At 40.4% G+C, this 24,628-nt stretch overlaps 1 protein-coding gene across 2 annotated transcripts in view; it reads right to left on the bottom strand.

Annotated features, from left to right (window-relative positions):
- Positions 1-24,628, bottom strand: part of CHCHD3 (coiled-coil-helix-coiled-coil-helix domain containing 3) — a 149,739-nt gene that overhangs the window by 118,759 nt on the left and 6,352 nt on the right. For both annotated transcript variants that reach the window (XM_048062484.2, XM_048062485.2), the window contains exon 3: positions 4,789-4,873. In XM_048062484.2, coding sequence (XP_047918441.1) covers positions 4,789-4,873 — 85 coding nt within the window. The remainder of the gene's footprint in view (positions 1-4,788; positions 4,874-24,628) is intronic.

Here is a 24,628-nt window from a genome sequence, read left to right as displayed (position 1 = left end):
AAATAACTAGTTTCACAAATTTGGCATCTCTTCCTATTATGACACTTGAGAAAAGAAGTTAAGAACTTCGTGGAAAAGAAACTATGCCAACAATTATCTTTTCTTACCTGTCACAAATGTCAAACTCAGGTTCTTGTGCCTATTCTCTCATTTTTAGGAATCTTTTCTTCCAGAGCTGCGTAACAGAGGTTGTGGCATGTATTTCACAGGGGCCAAAAGCTTGCTTTTTCATTTGGTCTGAAGGATCCATACACAACAGAGGTAGCAACAAAAATCACCCCCAAAAAGCCTTTTAAAAGTGCCAAAAGTAATCGCCCAGTAAGCCACACACGCATCATTAAGGTACCGACTTGGACTCTGATTTCAGGAATAAGAAACCTTACAAAGAGCGGAGTTTCTCTGGAACACTACAGGGATAGGACATAGTATTGGTAGGTACTGACATAAAATGGAAAACAGACTGAGAATATATTTTCTCTAGGAGAAAAAGGCACATTACTCTTCCCTCTTCTCTCCAGAATATAAGTTCTCTATCATTTCCAACTATAATAATAGTATTACTTTATTTTTGTTCTAATACTCAAAGTATTACAACCTGTAAACTACCTTGAATATTATCGTAAGATTGAAGCTCTGACACATTAACTGGCCACATCCACTAAGGCAGTCATTGCAAATTCTTTTGCAATTGCATAATAATCGATTTAACCTTTCTAACTGAAAACTCTTAAGATAAAACTTTTTAACGTTCAACGACCAAAGTGAGAAACAATAGCTGGGCTGAGTAAAAGAATGAATAAATCAGCATCAACTTTGACTCTTCAGAGGGGTTTGCGGTTAATATGGTTTTATTGTGAAATTCAGGACTGAATAGTCCTAACTGCCCAGAGAGCACAAGAACCTACTAGTCCAACCAAATATCCCAATACCCCATCTCCAACACCACCCAGCAGATCATTCCTTCACATACAACTCTGCTCACGTCTGAGAAGATAAACATTGCTTTCACTTCAGAAGATGGAAAGAAAAGAGACTTCTATGGACAGTGACCGCACTCATCCAGTCTATCAGAATAAGTGGATGTATTCCCTGGGGAAATTCTGCCAAAAGGCAGCTTTATTAAAGCACTTCCAGGAATGTTTGTCCATTAGCGGGACTGTATAAACAGTAAGTGAGATGAGGTGGTGTCCTGGCTCAGTAAAGTTAGATATACGGAAGTTCTGCTATTGGTAGTGCTCAAATTTCCACCAACAGACCAAAAGCCCCACACATTACCTTGATGGTGGTTATTAACCTTTATGTTATATTTCCACTGCTGCTAATTTGAACTTCCAAATTGAGGGAAGAAAATCCTGGAAAGATTCATCATTATTTGTGGGGAAATTTAAGTTCTTAAGGAGCCTCCTGGTTTTATCCGATTCTCACAGAGCCAAAGGTTTCAGCAAGCTCCATATCCCTAGCAAAGAAGCATACAGGTTTATAACCATATTCAATCACACACAAAAGGGATTAAAAAGATGAAGCAGCATTCTCAAATACCTGAAAGATCAGTGGGCAGGCCATTTAGGCACACAGTCTAAAGTTGGGTCTAAATTATTATTATTCAAAGTCCCCTTGAACAAGAACTGTGGAATTGATGTATTATGAATGTATTTTAATGCCACCAATAATGCAAGCTGAACAGTCAGCCTTCGGTTCTAATCCCAGAAATAAGGACAGATCTTAACTTTATAAAGTAGAGCTGAAGTACTCTTACTATATATGTATGTGTGAATAAATAAATTATAAAGAAAGTTAAAGTTACAAAATTCTTCCTTAAATGAGTAGAACATACTTTGCAATCAGATCAAAACGTGGTCATACTCTGCATACAAACAGTATTGAAATTAGCCATTAGGCAGTTGCAATCAGACGACAAACAGTTGCAAGTTTCAGATATTTATGCTTAAACGTCTTTACACTTAACGATAAGAAAAAATGTTTTCAAGAAAGGAATGAAAACATACACATTCAAAATGCACCATCTTTGGTAAAAAAAATTCATAAATGGATGCAGAACCACAGAAGCTTTAATTATGGATCTCAGTGTCACATATCATCAGTAAGTGATTTAAAAGACAGTCAACAAAGGAAAGCAGTAGGTCAGCAAATTGCATTTTTAACAGATCAGAAGTGCAAGGTCTAGTCTTCAGCTACAAGTAGAGCACTCTGACTTGGTTTTACCCAGATAAAAGTTACGAATCTCTTGTCAAGGTTCAGGGGTCAGACTTCATTATCCTCATTTCTCTATCAAAGGGCCTGAAATATAAACCCAGAGAGCTTGTGAATTACAGTTCTACAAGATGCTATCAACACGGATATGGGACACCGCCACTCCCCAGTCCAGCCAGCCTTAAACAACACCGGTGCATTTGTACACTGCATCCTCCATATAGGTTATGGAACCTACGTTTACTTCCTTTTTTCATGTGTAACTATTGACATATAAATGCTATCAACTGTACTCTGTTAATAGTTTTATTCTGATACATGTTTTAAGCACAGTATAGCTGAGAACTTGGATTTTGTTCCATTTTCCAACACTGCATCAATATGCTTGCATGCTTTCTACAAATAACTACAGTTTAAAGTAGTCTTTTTCCCTTGTCTTGTTTATATTACCTAGAGTACTCTGCATTGGGCAGACATGCAAGATACAAAACATCTTACCTGAACAACATGCACCTAGCTCTTGAGTGTTTGCTTCAAAACTGAAGTCCAGTAATGATGACAAATTATACTGACTCTAAAAGTACATGAGCATCCACAAGACTGAGACATGAAGTTGTACAGAAAATTGCAGGCCTAAAAGCATGGATCCTGACTTTAAGAGGAACATTGCACAGACATTCCTCATGCGCCTGAATTACGGAGAGACTGCTTTCTGAACTGGAAGAAAACAGGAGGGGGTCGGTATATTTCTGATCCTGAAAAACATAAATCTGTTCTTAAAGTGGTCGACAGAGCAGCACTCGCTTCCTTCTCAGAACAACACGGTCTGCAGGAGCTGCAGTGCTTCTCAAATGCTTTTAAAACACAAACCTCAAACAGAATTCAACCTTTAAAACACCAAGTAATAGGTAAGTAAACATCTGCGTCTTTTAAAACTGTTTTATCCAACATGAAAAGAGCCTCTACGTTCCAGCTAAAGCATATTTTTAATTATGTATACTGTGTAGAAAGTAAAGTTATTTCTAAAAACCAAAACTAGAAATGATTTGAAAGCTGCTACCAAAACTTTTTGTCATTTTATTGTTGGTATTTTTATTTTAAATTTATTTTGATAGTTTGTATTTCAAAAGCACTGATTCTTCAAACTAATTTTAGGACAACAGGAAGACTTTACACGATCCTTTTCATATGTAACATCTTCCTTAGCCAACAAAGTCACAACAAAATAGAAGATCAGGTATACGACAAGTCAACCTGCTTCCTTCCTTTTGTAGACCAATGTACATCCAATGAAAACCAAATTACGGAATTATTAATTTAAATTAATTTAAAGCGTCAAGTGGTAAAACAGTGAAGTTACAAAACAAATAATTCCACACTGTAAACGTGTTTAGATGAAATCTGAGCAGTCGACATTCAGTTCGGATACAACACAAGTTTCCCTGTCAAAGCCCAGTTCAAAAGAGGAGAGATTTCACTATCCCATTGATTTCCTTTATTGCTGATTTTAAAAAAGCCTGACTCATTTTCTGGGACATTTATATAGTCCTATCTAATTATATACTCCATCAACCTAACACAATTAAATAATAATATAATGATGTGTAGGAAACAACTGATCTATACGCAGACAGTTTGAGCAGCACTAATTACATTCTAATTTTTAAAATCCATCATAATGAGCCTTTCTTCCCATTCTCAGAGGGCAGGCCAATGTGTAGGTGAATATTTATATCCTACGTGTTATATTAGCTTTATAGGAAAAGTGCTAAAAGAACGTATGAATTACCACACCAGCCCACCAAGTTCACTGTCCAGCCAAAGGATGTCAAATTCAAACAGGAACTTTGTAATTGCCAATGTTAACGCAGTACCACGTTTAATGTCACAGAGAATATTTTTAAAATGCTGCATCCAAGCTCTTCAGCTGCATTCTGCATGATTCTTTCGCAATAACTACGCTCTGAAAAAACACGCATAAAAAAGTATTGATATACAAGAATGATACCAAAAAGGTTTTCTGCTAATAAACTGTTTTATTACCACACTTTGTATCTTCAAAGCACTAAGCGATATTGAGTATTAAAGCAGTTGAAAACACTGCAGCACAGAGAAATATCTAAAATGTACAGATGTAACAGGAATTACTATTTCTACTGCTGTTAAAATTTACCTTTTGATAAAACAGAAGGGTTGTAAGTGACCCACCTCTACAACGCTCCCGAGCTATTTCTATCTCTACATAGCAAAGTGACTTTTTGGATTCAAGAGAAATCAATGAAAATTGAGCTTAAAAGACTGGGGAAGAAAAAAGTCCAGTTCATAAGGTCAAAAGGGATTCAGATCAGCATTTTATATCAGCTTTTACAGGGGAACGTCAGTTATTTTAACATATATTTTTAAAATATGTTGATTTTAACATATATTTACTATCAAAATTAGCAATATAGCCGACAGGTCTTCCCAGCTGTTTTGTCCTGAGGCACAGAATTCAACTGCTTATAACAAATGGATAAAGAGCAGTCATAAAAGCTTTAAGTACATGTTTGTTTTAAATACTGTTATTAACAAACAAACCTTCTCTTTTGAGCTTCCGAGTCTCTCCTGGCTCGTTCTAACGCCAATTCTTCAGCTATTCTTTTCTTTAGTTCTTCATCATTAACTACAATTAAAAGAAAATTAAATGAAGTGTTAACAGAACACAATATATTCCTACTTACAGAAACAACAGCAGAATACAGTGCACCATTTTATTTATTTTCTTTTTCTCCTATAAAGCAGTTAGAGCATTTTCTTGTGGTTTAACCACCTTTCAAATTTTAATATACAACACTAGAAAGCTTTTAAAAATTACCCTTATTAAACAACATTTCAATTAACAGTACCTTATGAAAAATTTAAAAAAAAACATACAGCACCATACAGTAAATGTTAAATTAAATACATTTTTCTTAAGAAATATGCTGCTATAAAGTAAAATCTGGGGTAACTAAAAAATCTTAGACCTAAAGAGTAAAATTGAACCGGTGGCTTTTATTCGTATGGAACCAGGGAAACATCTTCCCATGTAATGAATCAAGTACTTTCACATGCATATTCCACCCAACAGAGCATTTACAACATCCTAGATATTGATATTTTAGTTTCTATTGTTGGAAAAAGCTTTAACCTAAATTTCTCCTAATTTCGTCTAAGCTGGCAGACACGGAAAATACATTTTCTTCATTTAGACTCCATCAGATGAATTAGTTAGAAGGCTGGTTAAGGACTGACTTAAGCAGGTAAGCAACTTCTTCAAGTCTATGAATAAACTTTCCCACGCAAAGGTAGAAAGGTAGGAAGGAGATCCACCAAGTTTTAGAAGCTTGAAAGATACCCAAGACTACCAAAAGCCTTCCATGAGGATTTTGTTTACGAACACGTAACTCTTCGATATTTAAGCTCTCAGTCATGCAAGTTTCACTGGACTTCCAGATGAAACCACACTGAAAGGTTGTGGCAGCCAAGACAAAAAAAAAAAAAAAAAACAACCACAAATGCACACTTCGGAAATGGTTTCCTACATTTTATCTCCATCCAAACGCAACCTGACACGTACCTAGCAGAAATAAAACAGACAAAATCCCACTTACCCATTAATAAAGAACTATATCATCCATTTTGGGAAAATGTGCTAGCTTGGTAACCAAAAGGTACACAAACTTTGGGTAGAACAGCTGCTAACTTTGCATAAAATGTCAACTTGTAGCATTAAATAAGAGTGACTTCTCCTGTAGTTGTTTTCTTCTCCTACACAGTAGAGCTGTAGAACAAGATTAGAAATCAAATTGTATCCAGATTTCTTACCGATATAAACCTTAATCTTAAATCTCCAGAATACCAGGTCACCTACACCTCTAACTCTGCTATCCTCTTGTATTCCAGTACAGGCACATGGATAACTTCATTATTTCTGCAAAGCATCTGGTTCCAGTTCCACTCATGGAACCACAGAGCTACAAGATAGGCAATCTCACTCCAAAATGCCCATCATTTCGGTAGGGTATAGGTGTTAAACTCACAAAGGTGATACAACTCTCTCATCTGTCCTCAGAAGCAGGAACAAAACCACTTGCTTTGGTAGGGAAAAAGCAACAACGTCATTTTAAGACAGAGTAAGACGAGCAGTGAGACAGCAAGCAGTTAGCAAAGCACTCCCCTTACAGGTTGCATTTGTATTGTTTGGGCACCGAGGTGGCATTCAGTTGTCGGCAGCCAGAAAGCGGGGCCAAGGAGAATGAGACTGCCTCTCCTCTTCCATTGCAAGCTAATACTTAAAGCTCTTGCCCAGAAGTGGAATATCGGGATTTTAACCTCCTGGGATGGGCAGGTTTGAGCCCCTGTGCCGTAAATGCTCCAGTGCCCCCATCACCAAGCTGGTGCCTCATTTCACAGAGACAACTTCGCTGTTCGGTTTTGGGGGGGACAACTTTTCATCTAAAGAAGTGCTTTAGAAGGTGCCTAATGACCACACCACAAAACGGGGCAGTCTCCCACTCCTATATCCCCTCTGTGGGGCCAGCTAATCATTTCGCATTCGGCACCGATCCGATTTCATAAAACAAGGAGATGCACAAAAAAGCCAATGACAAACAGCCACGTAGCTCAGTGACCTGGTCCCCAGGAGCTGGCTTTATCTGCAAAAGTTACCCATCCAACATCATTAGCCCCTTCCCTTTAAATAGAGCCTGGCGTGCAATTCTTCTCATCTAAAGTAGACTTTTATAACAGCGAGCTTTATGAATGAATGAAGCGGCTCCATCGGCTGTAAGGGAATCTTGGGCAACTAATTCAGTTAGAGGCATCTTAAGGAAAGCAGGACGAATCGACAGCCACCCTGCCAGACGCAGCACATGCTCGGAGGAGGGAGCTGCACTGGGAAAGGGTGAGGGGACACTTGTGAGCGGCAAGTGAGAAGCCAGTCTGCAATCAGACTTGCATGCGTGAAAATCCAGGGGTAAACACGGATCTTCTAACAGACTGCTACCACAAACCCCGGAGGAAAAAAAAGCAAGTACTCATTTTATTGGGATTCTCTTCTTACTGCCACCACTCTTCCACCATTTTCGGATCCGAGGCTACACGAGGATACGCTCACACCCTCCGTTTGCACAGACACTGAGCTGTTGTATCACACCTGTATGTTCCCAAACAAGGATCAGATAGCCACACTCAACTCCCTTGTCAAAGGAGACAAAAAGTTTAGCAAAATACCAGGCAAGCACAAGGATCCCGGCTTTGTGCGGCAGCACACATTAATCTCCCCCACACCTCAGTAAGCATCACAAGCCAAAATGAAAGCTGTTAAGGTTCTGCATTTGTACCCTTAGAAATGATTAAGCTGTCATAAAAGCAAGGAATTTATTTCACATCACAGCTACCTTACTCACAGAACAAATCTGAAAAGCAATGATCAAGTGTTTCTTACTGCCGCTCTGTTCAACCCAGATACCTCAATATTTCACGTCCTTTTAATACTGCACCTGAGAACAGACGAAATGTTGCGTAAGGATATCGTTCACCAGCAATTGTACCTTGAATTTTATTATTCTGCCGTGCAAAAACAAATACAAGAAGTTTAACAGAGCAGAGAATGGTCTTTTAAGTCATAATAAGAAGAGATTTGGGCATCAGCTGATAAAGACGTTTGACCTTAACAATCGATTAGGTTAGCCATCGATCAGGCAGATACTAATAGGGAATAAAAGTGGAGCTATAGATCATTCACTAGAATTATTGTAGGATATAATTAGGTAGCTCCCAGATGGGAAGTTTATGATGTTTCAGTAAAAAATTGCAGTTCTATAAGTAGGAGGGGTTTGTTCTGGGGGAAGAAGCATTTAAAATGAGGGAAGTTAATTTATTAGAAAGAGGATCAGAAAAAAAATGGAACTGTTCTAGGTAAAACCCAATAGCATTTCCCTGTGATGACAAACTCTGCTCAGACAACAGGGCATTAAAAACAGCTGACAATTAAACTACTAGAGAATATCAGAAGCTGGTGGGTGGATGACTGCAGGAATAAGTGCGATCGGGAAACAATAAGCACGCGGCAGCTGCCAAACATTACTTAGCCGTTCCCACAACCCCTCTAAGGATTTTAAAAGTTCTTCAGTATCCTGTAAATCAGCGTCAAGCTCATTTGAAGCTCATCCCAGAGCAGAGAAACTTGGAAGATTTTCAGACAACTGCACTGAGGAAGGCCATACTTGCACCCCAGCGCTTTCTTTGGCTTTCTTAGAGCATAAAATGCAGCTTTAGCTTTCCCCAAGTCTGAATGTGTTAATGCACAGTTCACGTCACAAGACAATTTAGATAGATGGTCAGTAATGGCAACTACACTCCAAAAGCCGCAGAGCTGTGGCCAGAAATAACTCTGTCCTCTTAGCATCTGCACCTTGATAGGTGTCTGATAAGCAGCGTTCTCTGCAGGAGAATGGAAATCGAGGGCCACCGGCTGCATTGCCAACGGGCTCCTTACCCCGCTCACACCTAGCTCCGGATCTAGCAGCAGGTCACACGCTGCTCAAAGGACTGACCAAACCGTTCCTTAAACACCACCACAGACACAGAATACCTGTTTAAAAAAAATAAAATAAAAAAATACCCAAAGCTCTTGCCTGGAGCTTGACAGACCAAGGCCTGAGTGTCAGCGGACAAGGACACTTTGCCATTTGGACGGCCGGCAGGAGGAGGAACGTGACCTTTCCTCCGCGTCCACCTACTCTTCTGGAAAGGCTTGAAAGATACAAGATACGGATATTTATGTCTAATGTTACAGCACAAATGCACAAGGCATTTCCTACCCTTCTTGTAGAAAATGTAACTTTAATACAGGTACAGGTAAGTTAACCAGTTTTTATCTAAACCATTTCCATTTACTCCAAGGACATACTCATATGTATATTTGGGTAAGTAACATCCCCACACACACATTCAGCTCCTTTAACATTTTAAACAAAGCTTTAAGAAATCTGAAGAAGCCACAGATTACATCCAATACCTATCTAATGGCCAAAATCTCTAGGCAAGCCCAATGGGAAGTGGAGGCAACTTCCAAAATAAAAGCTGTGGCATGGTTACTCACATTTTCTATCAGATCGTTCCAGTTGACTTCGTACCTTCAGATGGGTACAGAGACAACAGCAGGGAAAGGGTGCGAGGGCACATGGCGCTGGAACAGGGTTTTAGTTTGACAAGAGCACAGATCAGACCAGCAGTTACACAAGTGTGACAGCACCCTCCACACTGCTGTATTTCAATGCCTTTCCAGGCAAGGAAGACACTCAGATTTTTTGTATTTATTTATTTTTTTAAGGCCACAAAACCTATCTAAATGGTTTGGGAAACCATTCATATACAGAAACTGTTTTTTGTAATCCACACCATAAATACTAACGCAATTGCTTAAAAAAAAAACAACAAACAATTAAAAGAGCGTGCAAAGCCATTTACTTAACCCTCAGTATTGATCCTTCAGAATCAGATGAAAAAGAAAGCATACAGCTGATATGTTTTCCAGGGTCCAAAAGACTTTGAATAATCACGGGAGGAAGCAATGAGGACCAAGGAGTTAGGGGTACGGGAGAGCTTCAGCAGTCACCAACAGCCGTGGAGGTTTCAGAGATGCAACCCGTGCTTCATCGTGGAACACGCAAAAGCCAAACAGCAGCAGGATGGATGCAAAGCCAAGACCTTTGTGACAGCGACAATTCTTGAGAAGAAAACAACAACCATATCTCTTATATCTACTGCAGATTGGCACATAAGGATGTACGCAATTCGGCTACTTTGATCGTATTTTCTCCAATTTCCTTTGCCCTTGCTGTCCACGCTAGTCGCAATATGTAAATCCGGAACTTGTTCTCACTCTGAAGCAGCTGCTTTATCGAAAAAAACATTCAGCAAATTACTGAAATGATGGCAACAGAGCACCCAAAGCTAACAACAACATACGTTAGGTAAAGCAGACACCTGCAGCCTCAAAAGGTTTAGCTTGAGAAACGAGAAATAAGGTATGGACAAATTAATGAAATAGCCTCGAGCCTGCAGAGCTGGGAGCCCGCTCATTAGTCTTTGGATTGCCAAATATCATTAATGGAAACAGCATTTACTAGGAGGCACCTTAACCAATCCCTCTTGAAAGGGCAGGTGCATTAAGTTATTAACGAAGAGACACTTAGGTTTGATATAATCAAACGTTTTTTTAGGCAATACTTAGCTAAACAATATTCAGAGAATGAATTTACATAAAGAGGAAAGTAACCAGGTCTGCTGTTGTTTCATTCAGCTCTGCTAAAAACAAAAAGTTAGGCAGAGAACAGGACGTCCATCAGACAGCAAGTTCTCAAAGCCGAGAATGAAATCATACAGATGTCCTCCAGGTCATTCAAGTGGCCTCCTTACAGAGAGGAATATTTGCTTTTACAAAAAAATACGTCCATACAGCAAAGCTGACAGGGCAGCATTTAGAAGATTTTATTTGGATTATTTGAAATGCACCATGGGCACCACTTTCCTCAATCATTCCACGATTCTTGAAGCCAAAAACAAGTAAAATCAAGGGTAAAAAGTAAAATCAAAAGACTAAAGAGCACCACAGGCTACAAAGTACACAAAGTGGAGTGGGAGGACATGCATGTACCAACCACTGCCACAGACAGCAAAATTTTTTTCCCCTAGAAAAACCATTCCCCAATGACTACAGAGTTTCTTGCATTTACCTCTAGCATCTGGTATTGACAACAGAGAGAGCATCAGGCCCTGCAAGCCATCGATCTGACCCAACGAGGCAATTCCCTCGGTAGGAACGCCAACCCTTGGGGCCACGCACCTCGGGGCTCCCTCCAGCCCCATCGTCTGCCTCGGGAACCGGCAGGACAACCGCAACCAGTAGCAACCTGGTAGGCTCACAGCATCAAGATATGGGGTTATAAATATGAGTCTTTCACAATTAAAAAATATTTTCCCACTCACGCTCCCATCAAATTCATAACGTGCGAGTACTACACTATGCACACACCCTCAAATATTCTTGCCACTTAATAAACACGCCAGTTTGGGCCGTAATTAAATTCCAAACAAAAACCTTCGATATCAACAGCAGGGATTTAAGCTGAACGGCAAAGATGAAATATTGAATCCGTGACTCCACTTCGAAAGGGGAGCCATAAGCAGGCACTCGAGGAGCATACAACAATTTTTGCTGGACCAGACAAAAAAAAGAAGAGTACGTACTGGATTCCTTGTGCAATTAAACAATAAGAAAATATCGCTTCCGTTACCGGCACTCTCGAAGTTGTCTCGGGGGCTTTGGCCCAGGTTGCAGAGTCCCGGTGAACTGGTGTGAGGCAGCTCCACCTCCACGCGCTACCCGTGTGTGCCCAGAAGCATCAGCCCATCAGAGCTGTCCATTTCTTACAAGTGTGAAATTGGGGCCGAATTATCCACTTCCACTTGGTTTGGGTGTCAGTGATGCTGTCAAGGAACTCTTATCTCTGACTCCTAAAAACGTAAGTTGTTAAGAAAGCCATACAAATATTCATTGTACACTAAAGAAAATAGAAAGACTGCTGGTTTTAAAACCAGCCTGTAGGATTTCCATGCTGATTAAAGCAGCAGCAAATCTATTTAGTGTGCTTAAATTTGGTGCTACAACAATGGCAATGTTTAAAGAAAAAAAAAGTATGTTTAGTTATTATTATTTTTGCAAGAGCCTGCATTTGCCGGTGGCAGCACACAAGAGGAAATAAGGAAGTGCTGTAAACAGTTAGTGCATTAGTATTCCCATCATACGACGCTTTCTTAAAAAATTAATGGTTTTCCAACACTGCTGTATCCAGCCTTTAACCCCATAATTGTACAAATTAGCCTTACACGGGGAGGGGGGGGACGACACGCAACCATCCCTTCGTTTCACCAGGGCTAGAAAACCTGCAGAAATAAATCATTTGCCTTAAGGAACAGAGTGTCTGTTTCCTCCCCAACAAAGGAATGCCTGCGAGGCCCTTGGGAAGCCACTGGTGTGTGCCCAGGTGAACTGCCAGGAACAAGAACCGAGGCGGGAAGGGTGCAGGAGCCATCGCTTCGGTGGGCGACCTTAATAAAACATTTAGGAAACGCGTAGTATCAGCCACGGAGCAGCGTACGGTCACCACTTGACCTGATTTTTCTTTTATTTATGATTTCTTTTTTCCAACAGCACCCTTACGCATAAATTCTCAGCCTCACACGACTTTAACTAGGGGCACAGAGAGCGACTCCTCCACTTCAGTTCAGATTTACAGCCGCTTCCAGCAGTCACGGGTTCGGTCTGAACACACAGCGCGCCTCCAAGGACAGGATTTGGTATTAACCGGTAAATATTGGTAATGTGCAGCGATACTTAAGCAAGCTCATCGGATAATGAAATACAAAAACAATGCAATTAAGTGTGCATAATTTAAAATTATTTAATATTTTACTTTCCAAAGGCGCTCTTGCATATATTACAGTATCTATTTTACAATGTAAATGTGGATATCAATCAATTTATAGTAATTTAAGTTAGCAATAAGCTGGTACACGAGCTAGAAATAAGAAAGCAAAGTTAGCTATATTATATTTGGAACATCCTCTCCTCAGTATCCCACTACTGCTGTAACTTCAGCAGAGAATCCCAACACTGAATTAATACGGATTATAAAGGGGGTCTGGAAAAACAGGAGGGAGGGGGATTACCAGGCTTTGCCTCACATTTCTTTGAATTGGGCCCTACCTGCCTGTGCTTAACAGCTTTATTTAACAATAACTCATTCCCGAGATTCATTCTGTAACGGGGAAAAGAAGACGAAAATTTCCATTACTTCCAACAGGTTCAGGGTTGCTTTCTAATAAACCAAGTGAAAAATCAAATCAAAAAACGGATGTATCGAAACCACAGAAAGCCAGAAATTTAAAATCACAAAATCCCGAGGCAAAAATTAGATCTTTCAACCGACACACAGACGAGAAATTGAGCACAGGAAAGCGGGCTATCGTGCGGCGGCGCGCAGCCTGCACACGCAGCACCCTTCTGCTCGCTGCCGGCGGGGCAGCAGGAGCAGGAGCTCTTCCACCACGAGATGCGTGTCTGGTTCTCCACCTGGGGTTTCACATCGCACAGAAAACTCCTTGAATCCTCCCCAAACTCAGCTCAGACTGAGCGGCAATGATCGTGATGGCAGAACAGACGGATGTGCTTATAGCACGGTTAAAACTGTGGTGCTGCAGCTCTTCGATCAGACTTCGTGATATTTCAAATATATATATATAGGAATATCTGTGTGTATACATGTATATGTATGTGCTATATGTATATATATGTATGTGCTACAAGAATTTCAATGCAGTATAGTGAACCCCAAAAAAATCTGTCAGCGGATGTTGTTTGTGCTTACAGTTTTCCTAAACAAACTTTGAATTATTTGTAAAAACATGTATCCTTTTGAAATAACAAATTCCTTGTCTTGAAGATATTCTGATCCTCTTCAGTAAAATTCAGTGTTGTCTCAATATACCTCTAATATTACAAAACTTGCACAACCGAACCCACAATTTCTGTTTTCATACAAAGAATAAACTTGAAAATGACGGCTTAAGTGGTACAGAATCCGCACAATGTCAAAGGAACTTATATTTAAAAAAAAAATCTCACTTCATAGAAGTAATAAGATGCAATCAAGTCCGTGATATAGAAGCTGTGAGAGTCGGCCTCATCTGAATTCTCACTTGGGCAGGCTGGGGAAATAAAACACCTGCTATTAAAAAATTATTTCACTGTGTGTACTTCAGTAAGCGACTTCTACCTGTACCTGGGACAGTGCACTATCAGTTATTTCTAACGTGTAACAGTCAAAAAGGTTTCTAAACTGAAACAATTCTTTAGTTTTATATTTAGAAGCCACCACTAATTGCAAAGGATTAGTTAGACTACTGCACAGGGCAGCTCTGCAAAATAGGACTCTCTGTATCGACAAGGCTACACAAATAGCAAAGTTTGATGCTCGGTCCATCTACTGCCATCACCTTTAGGAAGACTCTCCAGCCGTGACTGCACGCTATCCGTGGCACTGCAAAGTCAATTTTCCCCAATTCCAGCTCTGGATTGCCCTAGCTCTCAACAAGATTCACAAAGCCGCTCATCGCTCAGACAAAAAGCCCGCTGTTGAGAACATTTCACGTTCCTCTCCGCTGGTGGAACAGCAGTTCCCCGCAGCTCCAGGTATGGGATTTTATTGTCAAACGTCCACGTGCCAGCTGTTTGTGGGGCAGGGGAGCCCCCGTTTTTATATCTACGTGGGTCAAAGCGCTGGGAATGGGCACTGCTGCCAAAACAAGGTTAAGTGATGACTCTTAGTGAGTGAACAGGATGAGTTAGCATGGATACGTAAGGGGATAAAGAAAGCCTAATGTTATTTTCCGTTGTTGTGCATCCCATATACGCAGCACAAGTGACTATATATATTAATAAGAAACCAAATTTTTCTTCTTCAAATAAATGCCTGCAAGATACAAATTTAGATTCACTTAGCTTTCCAACCTAAATTTGACACGTTCCCTGTATTTTTGTGTTCCATTCATACTCATGTATTGATAACTTTCAAAGATCTTAACGCGCCCTGTAACATAGTCTGGCTTTTTGTAACAGCCACAAAGAGATCCCAAACCAAACCAATCTGAACAAGCAATCAGGAGAAAGAGGACAAGGCAAACAAACAAAACGAAAGATAACCACAGACCGATATTTGCTGGCGGATACAACTCCATGACGATGACGCTTCATCAGCCTTCTGACCTCCGACCGCTTCGCTATTGCTTACGCTATTTCCAAATCTGGCTGCACAATCACAGCTCCAAATGCCGAAGGAAATTCCCTACGGTTTGCAAAATTTAAAACCCACAGCACTTTCCTTTCCATGAGCAACAAAATTAATGATGCCATGGCTTCTTGTGGATTTAGGTTCTACTCCGCTTATATACACAATAATCCTGCCTTCTCTAATGTCACCATGCTGTTTGAACCAAGATGATGAATTCTGTGGCTCGTCCAAAGCTTCACACACGCTGACTGCCCATCAGCACACCTGTACTGACTCATCAGATGCAGTGTTATAGGAGAGTTTGGCCTCCTCTCCTGTACAAGGTCATAATTCACAGATTCCCCCAGACTTCCAAGGGGCCACATGGTAAGCAGTGCCATAAAACTGGTTCCAAGTGACCCTCCTGTACTGATACGATCACACTGATACAAGCATCCATCGCTAACTTGCAGCTACTGTTACCTAAAGCTACCACCAGACATCAAATTTAACAAGTCACCTTTGAATTTTGGTACAGAGCAGAGCAAGCAACCGCTTGTTTGTCCCACCCCAGTGCTGGTTTTGAAGAATGGCAGCTTCCTGCACCCAGTTTCTTCCTTCAGCTTCTGAATTTCAAATGTGTGCGACAGCCGAGCATCAGAGAGCACACCAAGAGCAGCACCAGACTCTGTGGCCTTCCAAAAAGGAGGATCTTCCCCCTTCATCTTTACCCACGCTCTCCCAACCCCAATTAATAAAAACAACAACAACAAACAAACAAATTTGTTTATTCAGCTCACTGATGCTGAGGCTTTTCTGCAGCCTTGAAACTCCCCAGGATTTCCCTGGCTCTGCCTTTCTTTATGAATCAGCAAGCCTCCGTTCCGTGTCATCTCTGAGCCTCATCTCCAAGCACATCCCTAGCATCGAAACATCTTTCCTTTCTTGCCAGTGGTGCTCTGAATTTTTCTAGACAGGGTTCCACAGCGGTGAACCCAGCAGAGTTACCCTTCCCAGCCACCGAGACTGGTCCTTTTGAAGGGAAGGGGCAAGAGAAGAAGTCCAGCAAGATGCAGGATGAAAGATCACAGTACCATAGAATCAGTTAGGTTGGAAAAGACCTCTAAGATCATCTGGTAGCCTTTAACCTGGCACTGCCATGCCCACCATTAATCCACGTCATTAAGCTCTACATCTACACATTTTTAAAGACCTCCAAAAAAAAAAAAAAGAAAAAGAAAAAAGTAGAAAAAAAGATGAATAAAGGAAAAAAATTTCAAAGCACTGATAAGGTGGAAGGAAAGGGATGTGGGATTCAGGGGGAAATCTATAATTAAACTAGTCAAAGAAAGACTATTTGTGAGGTATGGCTGCTTGCTGATAAGACGGATCTTCATTGTAGCAGCTGTACCACAGATCAACATCGCTCATTAAGAAGCATCTGTCCTGAACGTGTCCTCTTGAGGAAATTTCTAGAAGCACAACAAAAGGCTTAATGGTCAAATAAAGGAAGTCACAACGTGCTGCTTGTGGGAAAGAGAAGTAGTTATCTTCATTTTGCAAATCTGTTCAGCAGTGTGAAGACAATCTATAATACATAACGCTGATCAGGACATCTTATCAGGAAACACTCTGACAGTACCACTTGTCACCCATTTGTAAATGCTCAGAAAACATGCACAGAAGTTAATCACCCTCAAGAAGTTTACCTGTCAAGTTTGGATAAAACTGGTTCACAACCTTGAAAGTTATTGTGGGAAAGGGGGAGGATAAAAACAAGTTACATAAGTGGCCATAAGGCAATCACACTGCAGAAAAAGTAGGTCTTCACCTGTAAAGGTTAATGAAAGGAGAGGAAAAAAAAAGGAAAAGCGTTTCACCCAGAGATATCATTCATCAATACATCTGCTGACCCAGTTAACCTAATTTCTCAGTGGCTGGAGCCGCGTGCAAAAATAAATCAAGATGCCAAACTTCTGCTTTGTGCAATTAAAGCAATCTAGCATTTATCACTAAACTTTAAAGAGCAGGAAAATTTTCCAGAAGCTGACTACTCAGAAAAAAAAAAAAAAGTGGAACCATCTCCACATCGAGTCATGATTTTATTTATCAATGACTTGGGCGCTGAAACTGTGCACGAAGTCTGAAAGCAATCACTTCACTTAAAATTAGGTACAAAGAGAAGCCTGCAGTGATAAATAAGTGGATCTTTAACAGCTGTTGTGGCGCTCTCAAACCTAATCTCCAGTTGATTCATTCAAGTTACACCAGGCTGATACAAGGATGTTTTGTATCAGAGTAAAGAAAACAGTAATTCCAGAATTTGTTTATTCAGCTCAGATGCAAACTACAGCACTCGGTCTCGTCACTAGAACGAGGAGGCTAGAATCTGACGAAGATCACTAGGATTTAGAAAGAATCCAAATCCAAATCCGAAGCACGAGGACCTTTAATCAGCATTTGTAACCAGGTCCTACAGATCAGAATCACTGACTCACGAAAGGAAGCGTAGAAGTACCAAGCGTCTACCTTCTTAGGTCTCAAGGGTAACGTTTCCAGCTTCCTACATCTCACATGGCAGCATGTTTAGTCTGAAGAATAGTCTGAAACACAAGTTTTAATAACAAAAAAGTGACAGAACACTTATTTCATGTAATATCAATGAGAGGGCACGAGAAGCCAGATTAGAAATAGCTGATGTTTCACGTATACGCACTGCAAAGGTATGGAGGACGCCCAGGTTGTGCACAGGCGCAAGGATTTGTTTCTGTTCAGTTCCCTTCCACTTTCCTCCAAAGCACTGTAGTGTGTCTTCCTCCAGCTTCAGCAAACCTGGCTTTATATTTAACCGTCAGACAGCTACGGTATTGTTAATTCTGAGATGTGGGAGCTGAGGTATTCTCAACCCAATATTTTGCACCACATCACCGCTTCTAATACGAAATGAAAATTAAAGACAAAGCCATGACATTTATAACTATTTTCATTATTCAGAAACGATCGCAAAGGAAAAAATGCTGAAATGTGTAAAACTCTTGCAGTCATAATCTACTCATTATGAAAAATGTCAGTGTTAATGAGATACAGCAACAAGAAAAAACTTTTCTAAATGACTGGTCTCTAAATTGATGTACCGCCTCCACCGCTGATAGCTTTTTAATGGAGGAAGTTGTTAGCTGGAAGAAAAACCAAGACCCTACAGAAGGGTGCAGTGAACAGCAGCAGTGCCAAAAAAAAAAAAAAGCAGATGGGGTCCCATTCTAGATGGAGCTGCCTTTATTGGTCACCAAGCACTGGTTAGCCCAGCATGAAAGAGCAAACTCATGGGCTAGTTGCTCCTCAGATCACAGAAAGACAGGGCAGGAATTTAATAAAAGTTGGAGGGGAGTAAAAATAAGTAAAAGGCTGTTCTGCCAGGCGAAAGGTCAGAAACGAAAAACCTACGGACAAAGAGGAGCTGGTCAGCAGATGCTTCCCATTAATCCAGGAACAAGAGGCTCACTTTTTCTTCAAGTAAATCGCTCTCTCCCCTCCTCTGCAAATGCCAGTGCAGATTAAAAGGAGCCAGTGTTCAGCCCCCTTTCCAGCAGCCTGGCATAAAACCAGGTTGGTCCTCAGTCGAAACTTAACTGACCACGAGACACGATGGCAACATCCAGTGCTGCTTCTTCAAAAATCAGTTTCCTTAAGTTTCTGATTAGCATTGTTACACACTTAGCCATTCTTACACACTTAAGCCACTCTTACACAATAATCACTGCCTTTATAATTCTAATGATTCCTGCAGATATTACTTTTTCTGCTTAAATTTCAGAATATCCAGTCCTATCTCTGCCTGTTGAGCAATGCCACTTGGTAACATCAGGGATAAGCGAGTCCTTTCCCTTCAGTTAAGCCGTTCCCTTCTCACCAGAAAGAAAAATAGGAAGAAAAAGCCAATTATCTTGGATGAAACACAATATCTCACCCCTAGTTTAAATGACTAGCTTAGACTAGATGCTTATTTTTTAGATGATTAACAGTAGGGGAAATTAAACGTTGTTATGAAGCTAAAATTGAGAATCCAATAAACTGGCTTCAGGAAGCACTGTCAGGTGTTACAACAAATACGCAGATGTTGCAACAGACACACAACAAACCTCGAGGGCGAAGAGAAGAATGTCCTGCCTCTGGTTTTAAATTTAGGCTTCAAACAACAGGTAGTAATACCTGAAAGCTGCGATTTCCAGGCTGGTGTTCCTCAAACTTTACTGGTAGATCTGCACATGAGATCATTTAAAATGGAGAAATTTGGTACGCATGCAAAAACACAAAAGTCTCAGGAAAAAATAAAATCGTAGCAGGAGCTGGAAGTGCATAATGGTTCCCCGAGGTAGGAGGGAACATAAAGAAAAAAGACTGAGTGGTTACCTCCTGTTTAACTAAAAAAACAAGCGGTAGAAACCTTTCAAGAAGCAGCACTTTACAATATACTTAACCTGTCTGATCTGACAAGTGATGAAGAGGTTTAGTAACACTCGGTTGCAGCCTGAAGATGAAGGAATAAAACAAAGCTTTTCTTTTCATCTTAATGTGATAAACCATGCCTCTAAAGCATTCTTTAATATCACACTGAAGATTCCCTAACCTGTATATAAAGCATGATGGAAAGCGAAGTAGCATGATCTATTAAACCCACGAAGTTTTATTACTTCAGCAGGGTAACAAGACCTCCGAGTAACGTTACACCTAACAAGCGGTGTTTTTAAGTAATGCTAAGAAAAAAAAAATGCACTCAGAACCCCCTCCCACTTCGTGTGATTGGAAATGGCCTCTTACCAGTTCACTGGAGGCTTGGTTTAGAACTATTGGAGATGTTCTTCCCTCGTAACAGTCCCCACTCATTTCATTTTAGCGACAGCTGTAGTCAGTGGAGAGAGAACTTGGATAAGAACACATTTTACTCTCAAACTGGAGAGGATGTTCTATGGCAGGATGACAATTCCCTCGCACAGTGCTATCAAGACAAATACTGGTACAGGCAAACAATTCCCATTTACTTATCAGCTTTACTTCATTAAAACCATCAATATTTTTGATTGTATTCTTTAAGACAGCAGAACTATTCAAGCTGCTTCAAATGACTTTCACTCTAACCGTCCTTTAAATTACATACCCCTTTATCTCAGTCAGCTATCTCGACTTTTCAACCTATAATCCCAGGAAGGTCTCCGAAGGACAAAGGAGAAAGAGCTGGGTTTTGTTCCGGTGCCTAGACACAGCACAGAGTAGAGAAGTCAAAGGCTGAAATCTCACAGGAAATATCCAATTGTACAGAGAACATCCACTGCCGGCAATCTCCAGCACGTTTAACTCTCAGTATGAACCAAGAACTTCAGCATACATGAACTGTGATTTCTGCCTCTTCCCAAATCTGCCCTGTAACCATACGATGGATTCTGGCTGCATTTTCCATAAGCTTATCCCAAGGCTGAGCTCCGACCGTCTATGCTCAGAGGCCTAAAACTTTGCCAGGATTTAACTATAAAATCATTCAGTGCTCAGCGCTAGTAAAAGGCGATGGCAACAACTCCATGCATAAATGCAAAAGCATTTAGTCCTTAAAATTCATTATTACATGCATTTGGCAAAGAGCTCCATGAAATGCCTACAATCTCTTTTTCCCAGGTTATTTTTTTTCCCTATATTTTCAGGAACAATTTCACTGGCTTTCTTAATTCAGCTTGTTGCCGTACTAGAAATTAATACAAGAATCCCACGCCACAACTAATAGTTGTCTTTAAGCCTGATTTTCCCCCACCTCCTAGAAGACTGTATTTTAGCATGCACAAATCTTGTGCTTCCACATCAAAAAGCAGGCAGTTCTAACTTAGAAGCCATTTCTAAGCAAATTCTTTGGCTTTGCTTGTTATACTAGCTATGACAAAAATTGCTTTATGTGTGCACCGCGCAACTACTCAAAGATTTTTAGAGCAAACATCTGCACTCAGTAAACCCTAATAGAGCACATGCAGCCTAAAGCAGAATAGCATGAAATTTAATTTTGACAAATCCACTTGAGACCAGAAAAGCACACAGTATGCAGTACATAAGAATTACCTGTTTCAAAGAATATATGGAAACAAAAATGACACTTCTAAATGAGTGCCACTGAAAGCTAAATTCTGCCTATCCGCCAAGAGATGCACACACACAAAACCACTTGTGAAAGGAAAAACTGTAAAAGAAGCTCGCTATCATCGAATGAATCTAGCTCAGCCTAAGACCTAGTTAATTATGCTTCCAAGTGGGACAGGATTTGAGAGACTGCTCTTTCCTTAAATTTCATGTGGAATGTCAAAAGTTCTCTATCGGTTTTAAAATGAGATCCCCTAATTACATCAATCAGATGTCCACCTGAAACGTGACAATATCCATGGGATATATTTGCTTTCTCACTCCAACCTGCATGCAGGAGACAAGAAGGAAAAAAAAAACTCAATTCCACCAGCTCTCAAAAATTCAATTCTTCCATTTGCAGAACCCCTGAAAGCTTCAGAATTCGTTTCTTTAGCTCCCTTTACAACTCTGAGCAACAACAAATAAAGCAATAGCAGGAACAGAAGGAGAAAGGCGGGCTGGGAATCAATTACTTCAATTCCAGCCATAAATGCCTCCCACACATGGACCACTTTTTCCATACAAACTTAAACATGATTGTTACATTACAGTGAGAGAAACAAAGAAACAGGGAGAGAAAGAGATGCAGAGAGACATCTCCATTTGGCCCGTCCTTCTACTGCAAGCACAAACTTAATCCAAATCTGCACCGTGACAAACTCTGGGCTAATGCTAACACAAATGCCATTTCTCGGGGCACATTTAAGTGCACACATTTCATGCAGTCTACTTCAATACTGAGAGATGAGTAAGTTTTTTTAGGGGCTTACTTGGGTTTTGTTTGGTTGCTTTTAAATTGTTATTATTAATTTACCAGTAAAGGTTGTTTTTTAATTTAAAAAAAATGAATCTTCCCTTGAACAGTATTATTTCAGTTTTAGGGAAAAAAAATACAAATCTAGTCTATGAAAACTTGAAGATTTTTCTTTTCAATAAAACAATTTGTGTTGCTTTTCATTGAAACATAATCCAAACCATTTTTTGCACTATCATGCAATGGACTAAGCGTACTTCTGAGATAACACCATCAAAGTTAATACCTGAAAATATAAGGACTGTTGCACTGAATATAGCGATTATAATGTCTGTGCCACTCAATAATGACATTTGAAGAATTTCTACATAATATTCCCATATCCTAACCTGTGCTACAAATCACCTCTGTCCTGCTTTTCCCTAAACTGACAGTGTATTTCCCAGAGGTGTGCTCACGCTTGTTTCCTCCCACTTGCACTTAAGCCACAAATGCTGAAGTTGCTTAAGCAGCTGACTTAGGAAAGAAACCCAAGTTTGACAAGATCTGCAAAGCTGTTCCAAAAGCCAGCTGTCACCAAGAAGGAAGAGTGACGCTGGTGGTCCTTCATGTGCTCCTGCTCCTCCCGCAGACACTTCTCGGAGCACACGAGGTTCAATTCAGGGAGCTAAACCGGCACAAAACTCTTCTTGTAGGCGTTTCCTGATGGATTAGATCCCCTTGACACCACCTTAATTACAGGATGAGACGTGATCAGACATGAGACCATTAGATGAGGTTAGCTGTAAGAACATACCTTCAAATATCTGAAATTTGCTTGCGAAGTTCCAACAACTTCTGCTGTTAGTTCTTGCTCTACCTTTGGGCACTTGCGAAGTCTGCTGCTCCCCGGGTTTATCAGCACGCACAACGCAATTACAGCGGGCAGCCCAAAGGCACAGCCACGATGAAATCTCAAAGATGGTATTTCAGTGAAGAATCAAAGCATGTTTGAATTGGACAAGCACAGGGAGTATAGGACACAGGAGTACTTTGAGCACAGACAGGTTTTTGCATTCCCACCTTAAAAAATTCTGTTACCAAGACCAGCATTTGTAAGGCTCCAGGTATACAGTTGTGTAACTTTTCTGCATTCAACAACCCAAGTCTTTTAAACAACTACATTAGGACTTTTCCCCTATTCTCTAACACCCTGCCACACCCACCCAACCCTCCCCCAGTTACGTGCCACCTTTCTGATGAGGTTCATACTGTACTTTCAGGATGCAGAGTGAGCTAAGCCCTCCCACAGCTCTCCTGTCCAATTTCCATTGGCAAAAAGGAAACCAGAAGTGCCAGCTGCATTAGTTGCTAGTTTTTCCTTCTAATTTTAGTCCAATTTTATGAGGACGTACCCAGCCACCTGAAAGCATTCACAGCGCACCTTGCACGTCACACAGACAGTGAGAACTTTAATTTATGCAAAACTTACTTCATCTCCCATGCATAATTCCAGATTCCCTATACTCCTGCAATCCAGTGACATGAATGTCAGGCTCGAGTAAAGATTTGCTGTTAGAGTGACAGCACTAAAAGTTAGGCATCTTTAGCAGTCGAGTGAGTTACAAGACGTTTCACCTTTTGATAATAAAATACTTCCATCAATAGTGAACCTTTAACCCAAAGAATATCAATATACATCACCGAAAATAAAGTTATCTCTGAGAAACTCGGTGACAACTAAGTGGCAATATAGCAAGCCACATGAGAGCAGAAGTGAGTGCTGCAGCACCACGTGTAAGAATACCCAAGACAGCTTGTTCAGATTTAGATCATGCATCAAAAAACACATGCCCTGAGCAAACTATAGCCTGGGTATCAAAAGCAAAGATGTTTTGATGAAGCTACCCTCCCTCTATGTGTCAATATTTTACACCATATAGCCACTTACCTCACCAAGGGCAGCAGGATGTACCTTAATAAAACTGCTGAATGTTGTTTGCAATATTATCTTGCCACGATGGGAAGTTTAGAGGCTTCCAGGATTTTCAGACTGAAAGCCAAGTCTTAAGTATTCCTCCCAAACCTCTCTAAATCACTTCAAAAAACTTCTTTTGTAGAAGTAAGAAACCAAACCAAACCTACAAACACAGCAGTTTTTAGGAGATCCAAATCAGGGCCTTCCAGGCCACCAGCTGTCCACAGACCAGCTCAGTTTGTTGGCTGGGGATTCCTACTTGGTTGACTTCACAGAGGCTTCCAGTGCCAGTTAAGCTTAAGAACTTCTACTAAACAGTACCCAGATCTGTACCTAGAACAAGGGAAAATAAACATTATCAGAGAGACCGTGCTCTCCTGGTTGCTGCTGCAGGAGGAAAGGTTGCAAATTCATGTTACTGGCTAAAAGGAACAGCCTGAGATGTAGAGGTGTCTCACAGCAAGACAAAAAACAGGGAATCAGCCCAGGCACAAAAATGTCTTGCTAAAGCTTTGTTATTGTTTTCTTGTTTGTTTGTTTTTCCTTTTCTAAAAATAAGAGGAATTTTACAAAATAGCGTCACAGAAATGTCACTTTACTTCATCTTTCAATTTATATAGAGAAAAAGTGTTGTTGCAACAAAAAAGTGGATGAAAATAATACATTAAAGGGCACAGATCTAACAGGATT

The sequence above is a fragment of the Anser cygnoides genome, chromosome 1, assembly GCF_040182565.1.
Source record: "Anser cygnoides isolate HZ-2024a breed goose chromosome 1, Taihu_goose_T2T_genome, whole genome shotgun sequence".
NCBI lineage: Eukaryota > Metazoa > Chordata > Aves > Anseriformes > Anatidae > Anser > Anser cygnoides.
This window is presented reverse-complemented; position numbering and strand designations above follow the sequence as displayed.